The sequence below is a fragment of the Melospiza melodia genome, chromosome 21, assembly GCF_035770615.1.
Source record: "Melospiza melodia melodia isolate bMelMel2 chromosome 21, bMelMel2.pri, whole genome shotgun sequence".
Taxonomy (NCBI): Eukaryota; Metazoa; Chordata; class Aves; order Passeriformes; family Passerellidae; genus Melospiza; species Melospiza melodia.
The window spans coordinates 7,567,264-7,584,989 of NC_086214.1; the positions used below are offsets into that span (position 1 = coordinate 7,567,264).

General features: G+C 44.5%; 1 protein-coding gene across 6 annotated transcripts in view; it reads left to right on the forward strand.

Moving 5' to 3' along the window:
- COL26A1 (collagen type XXVI alpha 1 chain) overlaps window positions 1-17,726 on the forward strand; it is a 169,602-nt gene that overhangs the window by 27,456 nt on the left and 124,420 nt on the right. For 4 of the 6 annotated variants that reach the window (XM_063173885.1, XM_063173887.1, XM_063173889.1 and 1 more), the window contains exon 3: window positions 5,249-5,352. In XM_063173885.1, the coding sequence (XP_063029955.1) occupies window positions 5,249-5,352 (104 nt within the window). The remainder of the gene's footprint in view (window positions 1-5,248; window positions 5,353-17,726) is intronic. The other 2 variants (XM_063173886.1, XM_063173890.1) reach the window with 1 other exon arrangement.

Here is a 17,726-nt window from a genome sequence, read left to right on the forward strand (position 1 = left end):
TTCTCTCTTTCTTGCTTTCCAGTCAATTGAATAATAAATCCCAGAGCTTATTCCAGTGCATTAGGATTGCTATTTGAAGTCCTGTTACACATAAACTCTTTTATGTGTTTAATTCCCTTACAACTCCACATCTTGGAAGAGAAATGTGCTTGGAAAAAGGCATCTGCTCTCTGAAGCACACATGGGGTAGAAAAGCAGGATGAACAGTGCTCCTGCAGCAGGACAGACAGAGGCTCTGGGTGGGTGGGATTAGAGCTGTAGCACAAAGGGGCATTCTCAGCTTTGAACAATGGCTGTGTGGTGCTGCCTGGGCACAGGTGGAGGGTCACCTGTTCCAGGGGTTGTGCTCAGGCTGCTGATTGAGGCCTTTTGATCTTGCCCAGACATTCTCTGAGCATTGTCCTCCCTGCTGCAGTGCTGCTTGCAATAGCACTGACATCTGATTGTTAATAAAGGCAGGAGCTGATGATTACTCTGTGGTGGCACAGAAACATTTGTCTCTGTGTCCTTGGCCTTTTTCCTTGGGACTGAGAGACCCAATATTGCTGTGGACAGCAGGGCATGGCAGGTAGATCAGTTTGTTTCCTGGTTTTAGTCTTTTGCTGAGTTGTTTGAACCAGGTGTGTTCAGAGCTAAACAGTCTTCATCTTCCCCATTGGCAAAGGCAGAAGACACAATGAGCTCCAACACTCCTGCAGCTGCAGGTTGGTTGTTTTTTGTTTAATCTTGTCTGCAGGAGCATATTTGGAGCTCCTCTGGTTATGTTGTTCCCTGGGGAACTGCTGTGTTTGTGGTAGGGAAGCTGGAAGAGTTGGGGCTGCAGGAAAAAAGAGCACAGCTCTGATTCACAGTGATGGTCTCTGCCATGCCTGTAAATGTAAATGTGATGGCAAAGGTGCTTCTTGTCCCTGCACCAGCTCTGGCACTGGTTTGAGGTGAAGCTCTATGTGTCTCACAGACTGGTGTAATCAGTGTCTGGTAGGCTTTGAGAGGATGGTTAGGATGGTCTGTGTGGGCATGGTGGTGTTGGGAACCAAATATATATTTGATAGCTTCTCTGAGCTCTTAAACTCCCTTCTTTCCAAGTGCTTTGAGATATGGTTACTTAACTTGATGGATTTGAAATCTGATTTCTGAACACTCTGATTTTCTGTGGGGAGTTGCAGGGTTTTGGCATGTCTGTAAATCAGGGCATTGGTACCAAGAGTTGGAGGAACTACCCAAGCTTTGTCCTGCATGCCTTTTGATGCACTTTTGGAATGAAGATGAGGGTCCCTGGAATACGAGGTGGAAGTTTTATGGATGGGGTTGGACCCACTGGGTTGGTACCTGACTTCAGTGCCATGAGAGAAGTAGGGAAACCACCAGAGGTTGGATTCCTTGGTTTTTGCACTCTTTGCCAGTCAAAAAGGCAAGTTCATTCATCTTGTGATCCTGAAGCCCATCAGGAAGTGGATGGTGAAACTTCCAATCTGGGGCTTGAATAGAAACCAATAGGAGCCTCTGAGGGTCACTGAGGTCTCCTTGGGCACAAACTGCAATGGCTGAATGGGTCACAGTAACAAAACCTTCTCTTGTGATGTGGAAAGGAGTTTCATGCCTTCCTTCTCTGTGGTCTTTGTGCACACACAGCTTTGTTTGTGAGTGTCAAAGGGCAAGGGAAATCCAGAAAGGGTGAAGGTATTTCCTGTGTGTGACAGCCTGTCCTGCTTGGGTCATGGCAGAGATCACCCTGTCTCTTTTGACCTGATTTTTGAGGCTTTGATCCAGAAATGTGACACTCTTCCCCTTTCTTGTGTCATGTCTGCCTGTTGTGTTCAGTGACACTTCCTTGAAAACAAGGGGAACACATCCTTGTGTGCTGAGGAGTGAGACTCCTTGGCTGCCATCCCTTGGTATGTCCTGACCTCTCCAGTACTTACAGCTTTGTACCCCCAAATCAGTTCATCAGTCAGCTCATGCTCCTTCCCCAAATTACCTCTTCCTTGGCACTCACTTAAGCCACAAGCAAGAGATGCTATTTCCCAAATGATAATTGCATGTGGACAGGCTTGTGTAGCTCATCCTACAGGGATCAGGCAGCTCCAAGGACAGCCATGTGTTGGCTCTGCTCTAGGAACAGCTGCTTGAGCTTTCTTTGGAGGAAAAAAGTTGCCCCACTCCCTGGGATGTTGTTGTGAAGCCTCAGCAAAATCCCAGAAATGACTACTGACTCTTGCAGTGGGGTGGCAGACCCTGGTGGTTTGTTCTCCATCAAGTGCTTGGGGTTCTCCTGCAGAAGGGAGCTGTGTGATGAGCACATCCCTTGGCTCCCTGAGGAGCAGAGCAGTCCAAGGCTGTGGCTCCTCCAAACTTCTTCCCCTCTCCTTTGGCAGATTTCTGTGCAGTGTTTGTGGCTTGAGTGACATCCAAGGAAAAGGCTTCCCTATTTTGCTACCAATCCTTTTTTCTGCCTCTTGTGTTTTCCACATATTTTCATTCAGGGGCTTCTGATCTTTAACAGGTATCTTCCTTCCCTCTCCTTTTCCATATATTTTTTTCATCTCCTTCAGTTGCAACACTGCCAGTGTCAGATGGTGCTGATGCTTTGCTAAAGGTGCTTTCTGTGATCCCTTCCTAGAATAGGAGTCATAAATTTGCATGATGTGTCTGCACCAGCAGACCTTGGTGCCATGTCACTTAATTGAGGAAAAATGAAGCTGTGAAGGACAGGGCAACTTCAGAACAAATTGGATTTGCAAACTGGGCCCACTTCAGATGCCTGAGTGTGCAATGTTGAACAGAGCTGCACACATCAGGACACTTCCAGGGAATTCAGGGTGGGTGGTAGACTGTGACAGCTGAGCTCCACGCTTGTCATGCCCTGAGAAGTCCTCCCTCATTTGAGGATTAAACTAGAGCTACTTCCCCGACACAGAACTGCTGCCAAAATTCCAGTCTGGCTCAAGCCACTCTCCACACTTCATAATGAAGTTTGAAAGAGTTTTAACATCTTGGTGTTGGCAGAAACATGGTTTTAAAATCACGGTGTGGTTGGAGACACGCTGGCTCTGGACACTGGTAACAAGGCTGGAGACTTTCATCTGAAGGTCAAATCCAGCTGTGGTGTTAGTGACAAAGTCATGAACTTGTGACTGATGCTTTGGGGCTTACGTGTGGAAATGTGTCTGAGTCCAACACCAGCACTGGGAGTTGGGAGACCTGGGTTCAGTTCCTGGGCTTTGCCAGAGCTATTCTGAGAGACCCTCAGCAAGATACTCACAGTGTTTGGTCTCTTTGTGAAAAAGCACTGAGGTCTACCTACATCAACGTACTCCAAGTCCTCAAACTCACACATTTGTGGACTCCTGAACACCACTGGAGGCAGAGGAGCAAAGAAATAGGTGGGATGAGCTGGCTCTGTGCAGCCCATACTAGCCAAGTGCCTGGATCACAGCTGTGGGTGTTAGCAGGGGCTGGTGGGCTTTATGGCAGCTCCAAGGGTGAGAACATCCCGTTCTCAGGAGACTGTGCTGCTCTGCTACTCTGCAGCCTCTGGGTGAGGGTGTTCCCAGGGCAGGCAGCCCCGTGCTCAGGAGGAAGCTTGTGCAGCTCACCCTCTCCAGTGGTTATAGCAGAACTTAGTTTCTGTGTTTGGCAGCTGGCACAAATCATCAGCAAACAGCTTCCTGAGAAATTAGCTTCCCAAAGACTCTGCTAACCACGGCTGAGCTGCTCCATCTTTCCAAGGACACACATGGGCAGCCTCTCCTGGCAAGCCTTTGTTACTGCTCCTTGGAGTAGCTACCATGCACTGCAGTGCTGTCCTGGGTGCACACCTGCCTCCCCCTGGAGCAGTTTTGGATGAGATTCATGCAACCTCCAGCTCTGTTTTCCCCCAGTGCCCAGCTGAGCCCGGGGCTGTCTCTGTCTCCTCTGGCTCTCAGCAGGAGGAGCCTCTTCCCCAGGGACAGGGTGCTCAGGGCTTGTGTCTGCCTGGCTTGGAGAGAAAAGCATAAACTGCAGCCTGCAACACTGTAATCCCAAAGCTTCAGACTCTCCCTGTGTGTGCCAAATTCTTTTGGCTGTTAAATAAGGGTAGGAATTTTGAGGGGAACTTGTAGAGTACAACTTCTGTGTTTGCTTTTAGCTTCATGAATAGCAGCAGTGACTTGTTTGGCTGTATACTGGGAAAACTCTGAGCTGCCAGCTTTGACGAGCTGCTGTTTTAAAGGAAAAGTTGTCACTTATGCAACTGTCTGTTTTGTGTTGACTTCAGAATCACTGGTGCCTTGCACAGCCCTGCTGTGTCTGCAGGTCACCCTCCAGTTCCCAGAGGGGCTTGGCAGTGCTTGTGCTGTAATTGGGACCCTGGGGATGCTGTGCTGCTCACAGAGCTCCCAAACTGTCCTGCAGAACCTTGGCTGTGGTCCAGAAGAGTGTGACCCTATTTCAGATAGGGGGAGAATTGAGGCACAGGTCAGGTAGCTGGGAAAAAGAAGTTCCCTGATGTAGTTGTCATGTTGATGTGCTGGTACATCCCAGGTCTGAGGGGTGGGGAAAAGGAAGGCACCTGGGAGATGGGAAACTTTTACTGCTGAGTGAGGAAAGGCTGTTGCCAGCCTCTGTTCAATGTCACAGAAGCCCACATGAAGGGAGAGTGTGGGAAACAAGTCATCATCTCTGCATCTTGCAGGGCATTGCATTGGTGAGATCTCCACAAAGCTGCTGGTGGTACCTGCAGGAGGAGAGGTGTGGGGAAGGGCCAGTAGATCATGAGGGCTTAAGGAGGTAAATAAAAGCTGTTACATCACATCCACACTCTAATAGATGTGGAAGGATAGAATGTAAGAAAATAAAGATGGTGCAGAAGGTAGTCTCACCCCTGAGGAGTTGCAGTTGCACTAATCACCAAAGATTAGGAACAGGCCTGCTCTTAATAGGCCACAGCTGTGTCCAATGAGGACAAGTGCTACAAAAGAGTGGGTTAGCTGGGTAAGGAGAGGGTTGGGGTTTGTGGTCTGTACTGTGAAGAAGAAGGAGTCTGTGCTACAAGGAGCTGTCCATGAGAAATCACTGAGAAGGTATGGGACTTCTGCAATATGAGCACAATGAATAAATCCTTGCTGATATTTTGTGTGACTCCTTTTTCTGTGGCTGGTGTTGGCTGGGTGCTCTGGGGTGTATCCAGGTGGAAGATGTGCTGTGAATCAGTAGCAGCACTGCTGGATCAGGGCACTGTGCTCTGCTGACTCCTTGTTTGTGTTAGTTACAGGACTCTCATCAGGCCCACGTACAAAATGTCCTACAGAACCGTGACCACGCTGGAGTGGAGGTGCTGTCCTGGCTTCACAGGGAGCAACTGTGAGGAGGGTGAGTTATCCAGCAATGCCTCTGTCCTTGTGAGCAGCAAGGATGGACTGGCTGCCTTGAGCTGGGGTTTGTTCTTTAATGTGCTCTGTACACCTCCCAAACACAGGAACAAATCACCTGTTCCCTTCACACCCCATTGTCATCTGAATGTCACACACAGTCTGAAAGGTGGTCTTGGAAAACAGATATTTCTGAATACCTGCAAACAGGCCTGAATGGAGAGGGGGAAAAAATAAATAAAGAAAAGGGAATCAGTGATGACCTGTTTAGAGATGTCCTCATGCTTGGCATCCCTGGTTCAGAAAATATGCTTTATCCTTTTTGTGTGTTATCTTCTCCCTGTCCCTGTTGTCACCATCAGTTGCTGTATCCAATAAAAGCTGGTCCCTGGATGCTGCTTTTGTAAGGTTTGGATATAAATAATGTGTGCTCCCAGAGAGCTTTGAATCAATACCTTTGGTTCCCTTTCCTACCTGCTCCTTGACTTATTGGTGTAACGTTCATGTTGCACAGTGTGTGTGAAAACAGTTCCCTCCACTCAGAGGAAAAGGGCTCTCTCCAGAGGAGGAGGAAAAAGTATTTTCCTTTTTTTATCCCAATAGGGCATGTTTTACATTTTTCTTCCTAACATTTTCTATTTTAACTGTCTGGAGATTTGAAACAAGTTCTGCTTCTCCACCAAGTATCAGGTTTAGGCATTAAGGTATCTGCTGAACCTGACTTGAGAGTTCACAGCTTACGAATGGGAGAAACTGAGCCTGGAGTTTCCTGTTCATTTGCATCAGGTCAACACAGCCTGCTGAAGGGTCAGTGGGGGTGTCCAACATCTCTGAGTCTGCTGTTTGTGCTGTGATATCTTAATACCAATCCCACAATTCAGGCCAACCTCTGCTGAGGCAGTTGCCTCGTTGCAGTCCCAAAGAGTGATGGCTGCAGACAGCAGCTGGCTCCAGGCTGCTGAGCAGACAATAGCATCCCAGAAGCTCCAGAAAACCCTTGCAAAGTGGCAAAACTACCCAAAGCTGCAGTCTGCAGGAGAGAACTTTACATTTTAACATAATGCTAAAAGAAGTATGTGTCAGACATGTTTTATGAAAAATACTTTCATTAGGATTTTTCCTCCTGAGAAGCCTCAGGAACAAAATGTAAACGTTGATTATCTGCTGCTGTAGAATGCCACAGGTGGATCTGTGATTGGTCTCATGTGGTTGTTTCTAATTAATGGCTAATCACAGCCCAGCTGGCTCAGACTGTCTGAGACACAAGCCTTTGTTATTAGTTTTTCTTTTTCTATTCTTAGCTAGCCTTCTGGTGAAATCCTTTCTTCTATTCTTCTGGTATAGTTTCTATTAAGTAATATATATATATTGTAGTTTTAATTAATATATATAATAAAATAAATCAAGCCTTCTGAGGCATAGAGTCAGGTCCTCATCTCTTCCCTCATCCTCGGACCCCTGTGATCGCTGTCACAGAAGTGAGCTGAGAGAAGCTCCTCTGTGCAGTTTGAGTTTTCAGCTGTCCCTGCAAGGCAAGGGGAGCTGGGGCTGGTGGCAGAGCTGAGGATGTGCTTGGTGACCTGAGGAGCCCCTGTTTGTGCCTGTAGGTTTGGACAGGTGTGAGTTACTGCAGCTTAGTGGTGCTGCTGGTACAAAGGAGAGATTCCAGCACCCCCCTGCAGTGCCAGATCTGTCTCAGCAGAGTTCAGTGGAAATAAAAAGCCAATGTGAGCTGGTTTGAGAGAGCCGGCAGCTCTGTGCAATGAGGTGACAATTTTATACAGCTACTTTGAAAGGTGGAACTGTTCTTTTGGGCTTGGATATGGTCTGTGGAGTGTGAGAAGAAAGCCAGTAGTAAGCCCTTACTTTCAAGTGTGAGATTCTTTTTACATTTTTTTCCCTCTCCTTAAAACATCTGGTGCTACTGACAGTCCCATATCCTTGAATGAAAGAGGAAAATAAAAAAGACCCTTTCTAGTGCAGCAGTGTTGGGCCACTTAGTTTTTAGTGTAAATACCGGTGCTAGTGGTCTGCCTGGCCCTTCAAGCTGTCAATTTTGAAATGGAAATATTTACTTACTCTTTATGTTAATTCTTAATGTTAGTGTCACTTGGAAATCAAAGTAAGAAAAGCTAAAAATAGGCTGGTTTAGGGTTTTTGGCAACCCAATATGAGGCCTTTTGTACTCTTTCCTTTCTGTGCTCTCCCCTGCTGCAAGATTGGTTCCTCTGAGAGGGTGGGATGCTTATCTGTGTGAGTTCTTCCTGGAAATAGCAGACAAAAGGAAACAGAAAACTAAACTGAAGCGAAACAAAAACAGTGCAGTGCTGAAGCCACAGTGAATTAGCAGGGCAGAACCTCAAAATGCTTTTATCTTTCTTTGGTAGTTAGATTCCTCCTCAATATTTCATTTCACTTGTATGTGCAGCTGGTGCTTTAGAAGTTGATGTGAGGAAGGTATGACTGGAGGCAGCCTGGACCTGCATTATCTTTAGCTTGCTTTCTTGCTGTGTTACAAATCCTCCCATTCTCTGACAGCCTCTGCTGCCACTGGCAGCTGCAGTGGCTCTGAGCTTCCATGCAACATCTCCTGGTTCCAGAGACTGAAGGGAAACTCTTCCTTTCCCAATGGGCCTTGGGACAGTCAGGGTGTGTTTCCCTCAGTGGGATGGATTAAGCCAGCAGAGAATGGATTGATGGAGCACACAGAACAGTTCTGGGAGCTGTGTGTGCATGGGCATGGATGAAGGTGGTCTCTGCATCCTGATGATACAAATCTGTCTATAAAATCTATTGATTCCTTCTTTAACCCACTATAAGCAGAGTTAATATTTGCTCCTTTTTTGTGCTGTTCTAGAGCAGTGTCTTTTGGGGGAACCACTGTAGCACAGAATATTTTTAATAGCTGTCCTTATATCAAGCCTTCCTTGCCCTTTGAAAATTTATTTCTTTTAGCATTTTATGAAGGAAGACAGGATAGGGTGAACCAAGGAAAGAAGTGAAAGAATTTGAAGCCATTCAGAGGCTGCAGCTATTTCTGATACCTTAACTTGTTGTGATCTCCCAAATGGCAGGTCAGCTTTTCTTTTGCAAAAGCAGCAGCTCAGTGTGGGTGTCTAGCTCCAAAGTATGACAGACTTCTGATGAGATTGGTTTGCTGGAAACACCTTCTGATGAGATTGGTTTGCTGAAAACTCCCCTCTGCTAGAGCAAGGTGCTAAATGTAATTAATTTATTGAAGTGTCTCCATCCTCAGCTGGTAAGTTTAGCTTGAGACAGTCACCACTTCAGTGTCACCAGCTGACAGGCACCTACAGTAACACTGAAAGCTGCACATGTTTAGATTTAAATTATCCTGGGAGTCTAACTCCTGCATTGGAGCTGATAAAGAGCAACATTGTCTGGAGGAAGCCTGGCTCTAGAGGTGGATGGAGATCTTGCTCTCAGTGGGCCATTAATTTTCCGAGGTAGATTTCCAACCTGTCTCCTTTTTCAAGCTGACACTGCCTAGGGCTTTCTCCCTTTCCTTTCCTTGCTTTCTACTCAGTCCAAGGTGTGTCAGTATTTGAAAGATCTCCAGTTCCTTTACTGGTTGTGTACAACTGTGACCTGCTCAGTGAGTTGATAGTCAAAAACCACCAGTTGTACCAGGCCTTCCCAAAGGGTCTCTTTCAAGTTCCTTGAATGGAGAAAAAGACTTGATGCAAACCAGTCTGGTGAATATAACTGTCACTAGATACTAACTTTTATTTTCCAGTTTCAGGGGGTTTTTGTTTTGTTTAAAGTGGAGCCCAAGCCCAGGACAGGAAATGAATGCACTGAGCCACCCAGTCTGCTGACTGCTGATATAAAGAACATATGGATGAGGGCAGTGCAGGGGTGAAGTGCTTTAGCCCTTGCAATCATGCATCAAGCTGATTGATTTGAATCCAGGATGATGCTGACATTTCAATTCAGTCTTTTTTTCTATATGGCTGAAAGTTCAAAGGCAAATGCAACCTCTTGGGAGAGAAAAAGTGTCCCCAGCAAGTTCAGGGGCTCAGCATTGCCCTGGAGCTCTCCAGCCAGGCAAGGTCTTATTTTACTTTACAAATATAGCATAGCTTTCTTCCTTGTTTGTTTGTACTGCTTGAGTTTGGGACAGTAGCCAGTATCTTATTTACCCCAGAAGCACATTGATGGTAGATAGCTTAGCTGTTTGGGCAAGAAACAGCTCCCAGAGCAACCTCAGCACCTCTAAAGTGATGCCATTGTGATTCCAATCTTACTTTTTCTTTTTCCTTTCCTAAGCATGCAAGTAAGATAGGAAATTTGAGCAGCCTTGTTCAAGTAATGGCTAAACATTTTTTTTTTTAGTGTCTCCCCCTCCTCATTTCAGTTCTTGGAATATTCTGATCTACTTCTAATAACTATGATTTGCATCTTTCTTGTTATCCTGATATTTTTCAAACCTCTTAAAATTCCCATGTGTTTACAGTTTTCCAAGCAGCATAAGAAAATGAGGACTTTCCTCTTGGTATGATAGAACGCAAAAACTCTTTTCATTTTTACTACTGGTTTACAAAATTTCTTGGTCCCAGGAGGAGAAATGCAGAACAACACTGCCAGGAAAATCTTAAATGAGTAAATGCAATTGTGAGATAAAATTTATGAGACTGGGAGAAAAGACATCAAAACAAGGGACCTGAAAGTTTGAAAGCCCATTGAAGAGCTTTGAAAGGAAGGGAATTCAAAGTGGTGTTAATGGGACCTCACTTCTCCAACCTTGTCCTTCTTCTCCATGAACCATTAAAAGACAGAACTGTCCATGACGTGAAAGTGCAATACAGAGATGATGAAGTAACATTTCTGTAGTATCACAGCAATTCTCTCCAGGAGCTGAGCTTGTGTGTTCTCCTTTCCTCAAGTCCCTCAGTTCCTTCCTCAGCAGAACTTTTTGAACTTTTTAATCTTCCCTTAGAAACAGAGACAGTGTAAGAGAAAGCAGTGGGAGTCAGAGCCATTGCAGTGCCTGTTCTGCTGAATCCTGGTTCAGTGATGCAGCTGAGTCCAGCTTCTGTCATAAAACAAAAGCTTCCATGTGAACACTGAAATTCCCCCCAAGGTGTTTTTTTCAGTGCCCTCTGACTGGCTGGGCAGTTCTGGGCTGCAGACATTGCAGAGTGAGCTTCCTTCCCTCCAAGTTTGGATCTAACAGGGATATAGTTCTCTACTAGAGACTGGTTCAGTAATTCCTTTAGGGAAATGTGGCTTAGCTCTCATTTGAGACCTTTGAAACCAAGTACAACATTTGATTCCACACAGAAAATTTTTTTTCTGGAAATATCTTTTCATGCCAAAGTTTGTTTGTTAGACACAGTAAGTGAATTATGTGAATACATGTTATAGACTATTAAGTGGAATGTGAATTACTTACAGTTTTTTAAGTAGGAAGTAAAATGTGGTAAATATCTCTGTAAATCTACCTTCAAAAATATTTTATGTGAAAATATCAAAACATGTGAATGTTTTCATATTTTTGCATAAAATATTTTGTTTCCACGATGGAATTGCTGACACATGGAAGTGGCTTCCTGAGCACTGATGTTTGTGATGTAGGTCCCAGGTGTTGGACAGTACCTTCCCCAGTATTTTCTTCCATAGCATACAGCTCCTGCTGCTCCAGTGTTCCACCTCCTGCTTGTGCTTCTGGTGGCCTCTTCAAGACAAGATCCACCAGAAGCTGCCCAAACCACCCTACAATGTGTCACCCACTTGCTGTCTGCTCCCATCACCATGCTGACCACTCAGTAGCCTTTGGTTTCAGGCATAGTTTGTGTCACCCCTGATCAAACTGATCACATTTTCTGAGGAGTTCCTGGAGTGTGTGGTCACTGTTGGAATTATCCACAGCCTGCTGAGAGCATTTCTGGCATCAGCACTCTGTGACTACTTGAACAATTTCTAAATGTTCATCTTCCTTTTGAATACATAGATTAAAAAAAAATCCCTGTTAGATTTCCAAATATTTTGACACTGCATTCCAGCATCTGAGTAGTTTCATTTCTTTGGACATTTCTAATCTGAACAGGGAGAATTTTATTGAGCACCTAATGTCAAAATATCTGAAGTGCTAAATATCTGCAGATGTTATCTTAACATGAGTGGGAAAGCTGTATTCTGTATCATTACACTATCCCAAATTTTTTAGCTCCCATCAAATTACTGTGGTATGTAGAGAATCTTCTGTGTTTTCATAAGCTCTTGGCTTTCCCAAACACATGAGATGCTTTCTCCTGTGTATGTCTTAATTCACAAGTAAAGGACCCACCTGTTTATAGTGAATGACTTTCCTTTATGAATTTGCTTTATTTCTAATCAGGACTGAGCATAATCTTCCCCTGGGTAGGGCTGGCCAGGGTTTGGAGCAACCTGGGCTGGTGGAAAGTGTCCCTGCCCATGGCAGGGGTGGAATGAGATGAACTTTAAGGTCCCTTCCAACCCAAACCATTTCAGACTTGTATAAGCTCAGAGACATCTCTAGTGGTAGATTAGTTAGATATTGAAAGTTTTGCACCCAAGGGAGCTCCTGAATTACTTTAGAATAGAATTTGGGAGGTGTGGGTAGAATTTGGGTTCTGAAGAGCCCATCCAATCTCTTGACATTTTCTTTCATAATCTTTACTGCCTCCTTCAACCCTGAGCTTTTCACAAGCTACTTTCTCATGCAGCTGTTCCTTCAGAGCTCTTGTTTTCCCCCAAATTATCACTTGTTTCCCATTCATCCTCCCAATGATGAAATTTTATTTGCTTGAGGCTGTTAGAAGGGAGTTGGTTTTTTTCCCCTCTGTGAGTCTCTCATTGTTAGAGCCTTTGGGAGTTGCTGACAGTGTAGTGTCCTCTGGAAAAAGGGACATGTGACATGTTATGCTGTGAATCCTGCAAATGCAGTTAGTGCCCAAGTCAGGAAAAGCATTCTCCCAAAAACTCCACCCAGTCTCTCTTTTCAACAGCCATTCCCATGGAGGTGGTGGGGAAAGGGTGGAGCTGTGTTTATACCAGAAGTTAGTACTATTTGGAGAGAACACTCCCATTTGCATAAGGAAGAGCTAAATGAGAGGAATAGTTTTTAATTGGTGGCTACTGATCAGTTTGATTCTTTTCAAGTAAATTAATGGAAGAAGAATTAAACCCACCTGCTGATGCTGTTTCCAAGTTTCCTGCTGCTGCACTGACTTGTTTTTTTATCAGGAATAGGAAATGAGGCTTAGGCCTTTGATATGAAATTCCACAGTTGGAAGGGGTGGCAATGAGTCTCTTTCTTTCACTCACTTTGCAAGGCTATTACCCACCTAACTAGCTGGTTTGTGTTTAATTTTTGAGCACTTACGAAATTACAGCTCCCTCCCCATCACTTTTCAAGGGCTTAGTTATGAAATGTGTGGATTTAATGTGCTGTCAAACAGTGCTGAATGGGATGGTTCCTTGAGGAAGAACTTACTGAATTTCTTGCAGGAGAATACTTGAGTGGCCTGATTTGCAGGGTGCCATTTCTTTTTAGTGCAGTAATTTATTTACTTGTAGTTATCTTTTGATATCTGATTCTAGAAGCAGGGGGGACTTGTGCAGATATGAATATTGGGGAGGATAAGGGAAAGATGAGGGACAAAGTTCCAGGTTTTCAGGACTTTCACACCTAGGTGTGACTCTGTTCAGAATCTTGCTGCCATCCCTTATTTCTGTCTTGTCAAATACTGGGGGAGAGACAAGAACAATTTACACCACACAAGTTCTAAGAGACCTGTGCAGAACTGGTCAAAGAATGATTTGTCAGTTTGTGTGAGTGATGGAGAAATATCTTGTACTCCTGAGATTTAAGACATGAGGATAAAGGAAGATCCTGAAGATGGGAGACTTCATCACCAGCTTTCCACAGAGAGCAGATAGGTAGGCCAAGGTACTCTTGCAAAAAGTTTTTTTAATAAGTTTAAGCCAAGCTGTTCACAGTGCAAGCTTTTTACATGCTGAGTGGCAAGATGTGTCTGAGGGGGTGTGAGACGAAGAGGAGAGGTTGAAGGAGGCCACAGAGTACATGGGGTGGTGCAGCTGGTAGCAAGCTGAACTGGAGCCAAGATTTGGGGGTGAAGCAGATGGACACATTCCTATTTATATCTTAGGGACTCTTGCCTTTTCCCCCTTTTCTTATGTAGGTTTTTCATTAAACAAGTTAATGTGATTGGTATAGTAACACTTGTGTCTTCTGTGGTAACTACTTCCTGTTGTGGGTTGCTCAAAAACGTCATCACAAGGAGGGTTTATGCAAGAGCAGGATAAGCCTCATCCACACAAACTTTCTTCAGGAAGAAGAGATTTACTAGGTGTCTAAATCCCCATTACAACTACCCTGGGATGCTTTGCCATGTGGAAAAGATTGCAAGGAATTGGGATCCAGGTGTGGTGGGATAGAATGTAAGAAAATAAAGACAGTGCAGAAGGTAATCTCACACCTGAGGAGTTGCAGCTGTACTAATCACCAAAGATTAGGAACAGGTCTGCTCTTAATAGGCCACAGCTGTGTCCAATAAGATGAGTGCTACAAAAGAGTGGGTTAGCTGGGTGAGGAGAGAGTTGGGGTTTGTTGGTTGTGCTGTGAAGAAGAGGTCAGTGCTGCAAGGAACTGCCCATGAGAAATCACCAAAAGGTATGGAACTTTTGCAGTAAGATGACAACATCCAGGAAGAATTGGGATTGCAAGCCCAGGAGCAGGAAAAAAGGTGGATTTTCCAGAGAAGTTTGAGGTTGGTTTCATGTTTTGTAGACTTCAAGGTGAAAGGAAGAAGTAAGCATTGAATTCCCATATTGCTGAATCCTAGACTTTTCTTACTCCATTCCATGTTATCAAATGGGGAACCAAAAGTGTTCCTCCAAATAATAATTTCTGGTGGAGTTTAATTTCAGTTTAACGTGAAGTGCTAGGCAAAAGCATGTTCCATACATTTCAATGTGTCTTCTTTATGTGAGCTCCTTAGAAGGATAAAGGCAGCGAAGTTAGTAGAGCTTTATTTGGGAAGCTACAGAAATGTGCAACTGCAAACCACACAGCTCACTCAAAAAACCCTCTGTGCTGTCATTAGTGAGGGCTCAGCCTGTGCCTGTTTGGGCAGAGGTGGAAAATGGAGTTATCCCAGGGGCTGCTCCAAGTTAGTAAGGAATGGAGAGCCCTCCCTAATCAGATCTGTGTGTGTTGGAGGCTGGGCAGTACTGGGAATATGTGGTAGACTAGGATGAAAATGCTGTTAAATCTTGATTGAGCTGTAGAGCTGGGCAAGAATCCATGAAGTGAGATTCAATCAAGGACAGCCACAGAGGCAGGAATAATTAAATGCACAGATTTAAATTAGGGATTCTGAAGGTAGTGGGATCCCAGGGGTGGAATGGAGTTTGTGGAAGATGTCAGATTGAAGTGTTGCTCTAAAGTCAGGAGAAGAAATGCCATGTTGGAGTTTGATGTTACAGATACTCTGACCAGGTGTAACATTTACTACTAAATAATCCATGGCACTGCCTGACACACAAGTAGAAATTTCATGGACTGTGGTATCTGCATTTGTGTTGGTGGTTCTCAGAGAGGTCAATTTTCAGCATTGACTGGAACTTCAGCCTTTTAACTGCTAAACTCATGTGAAAGCCAGTCCTAATTGTGCTGCACATCTGAGACCCAGGACCTTCAATGCAGTAAAGGGATGTGTTGCATCTGTGAAGACAAGTGTTTGGCTCAGAAAGGAATATGCCTTTCATGGTAGATGATGTGGAGTATGTTGTACAGTTAAATAATTGGACTGCTTAACTTTGGAGGAATCAGTAGGTGTGGGTTATACACAGCTGAAAATAGCATCAGCACAAACAAGCTGTTCTAAGTATACCATGACTGCTGGTCATTTAGGCTAACTCATGGTTTTCAGAAACTGGACAAGAAGTAGGTATAGATGACATGACATGATGTCATCTAATGATGACATGCACGTGATTACAGAAAGTCTAGGACTGATTAAATATTTCCTATGAATGTATCACTGCAAGATATCCTGATTGTCACTGCAATATTGTCAAGAAATCTTGTTGGATGATTCTTTAGCAACTTTACCATTCCTAGGTAAATGAAGGCTGGGAAAAACTTACAGGAGAAATGAGCTTTGGTTTTATGTCCCATCATATTTCAAACAATATTTAATAAAAGTCTTCACCAAAATGTGAGTGAAGCATCACAATTTCACCAAGTTGTGCTAGGTCCCTCAACCACCAAAGCAAGAAAGACACCAGAGGAATGGCTCTGTGAAAATCCCCTATCATGAAGCTCATTAAGGACTGATAAACTTTATTCTGGTCTCTAACATATGCTTCTTGTTCAGGCTCCTGATTTGTGTCTCCTTGGATAGTGCATCCAAATCCACAAGTAACATGCAAGTTTGCATTTCATTTTGAGCCCAGCAGGCATACAGCAGTGAGGTTACAAGACCTTTCCAAGTGAGCCTGGAGGGACTTGTTGGCTAGAGTTTGGATCTCTGGCAAGCAGCTCCCTCCAGCTCTGCTCTGCAATAAACTCAGGGTTCAGTCCCCGGTCTCGCGCGGATACCGAGCTCTGTTGCGTGTCTCTGGGTAATCAGTCACTGGGAAGGCACAGATGTTTCAGGATGCACAGCAATGGGTGCAGCATAAAAGAGAGGCAACAGCAGGGTCATGCTACAGATGCAGCCACATCTCACATGTGTTCCTTCCTGACTGGAGAATTCTTGTAGCATTTGCGGTTTTCTGGTTGCTAATCCCATCAAATGAGGGCTCAAAGGTTGATAAAGCTCAGGCCTTTTATTGCTGCTCCTTTAGCCATGCAGTGCCAGGTATGGCTGATGCCTCCCCTGCAGGCAGGTCCAAGAGAAGGGCATTAGAGTAACAGAGAGGGGTGCACAATTGCCCCAGGCAGTGGCTGAAATAAATTTGGGCAGCAATTTTAATAAAATCAGAAGCATTAAAGAAATATGAGGCTAGATGATGTCCTAGCCTTCACCTGGTTGTGGAGATAAGAAGTGAAAATATTGCTTTTTTTCTCGTCTTTTCCTGTAAATGAGATACAATCAAACCTAAAAGAGGAGAAGCCAGACCAAGTCAGGATTCAGTTTGATGTTTCATTTGTGTGCACATAATTACTTCTGTAGCAGTAATGCTGAAGAAGTTTTGGCATGTATCCACTGTGGGAAGTGCAGGGTCTGTGTTCATTGCTAGGTGGTCCTTCATTCTAAAAACCTTGAGGGACACCCAAGGCAGATGGGCTTTAATTAGACTCTGTCCTGCTTGCCAGTGACTGTCAAATGTGTCTCCCCAGATCAAGCACTAGAGCTTTCTGCTGAAGGTGTCAGGTCTTGCTCTGGAAAGAGAGTTTCCTGCAGCATGAGCTGTAGAAAGTGCTGCGGTACCCCTGAGACACCGAGAGAAACTGTGCAGTATCTTGGTTAATTAGTTCTTCAGCGGCCAATTTGGATGGAGATACAAACCTGTTGCTGTTGTCAGCCAGTGTTTTAGGCTCAGTGGCAGAGGCCTGTGCTAAGGAACAAAGGTTTTGGTTTTCTCTTTACTGGTGTGGAGACTTGTTAAACCCAAGTGGCTCAGAGTACTTGTGTAGGGATGGCTCTACTGTGTTGCTGCAGGGCTCTGCACTGTAAAAAGTTACAGCCCATTCAAGGAGGGGGACAAGCTACTCCTAAACTTGGCTTGTTTGATCTTTTCTAGCTTAGCCTCAAGTGATTAAGCAAACAGTGTCTTTTCAAGCATTCTCCAGTTGTGTGATCTGCTAAACACATCTCACAGTGTGATCTGCCAGAGATGCCTTGAACACTGTCCTTGTGCTGTGCTCTACTGGTCTTTGTGGGAACATAAATAAGCAGTTATTTCTATTGCATCTGGTCTGTCTGGGTGGGATGCAGAGGATGGGTGTTGCTTTATGTTTAACCTAAACTTGAAGATTCTTGCTTTTTGCCTTAATATTAGCACTCACAGCAAGGCACAGCACTTTATTAGCTACCCAGGAAAACATCCTTGCAAAAGACCTTTCTCCTTGCAATGAACTCCTTCATCTGCAGTGGGATGTCTCTGTACAAAGGGGTCATTCTTGTTCTGCCCTTATTTTAGTGAAGTAGAATATCTACCAGCAGTAGTAGTTAGGATACTGACCATAAAACTGTAAGCTCCTCACAGACCAATGTAACCCTCACACCCTTCATAGGGAATGGGAATGAGCATTTACACGGCTCCATTAATGCCTAGTGGGCACTTTGTTTTCTTTTACACTTAGCACTGGTCTCTTCTACCTGAACAAATGTGAATGTTGTACACACTAGAATAGAA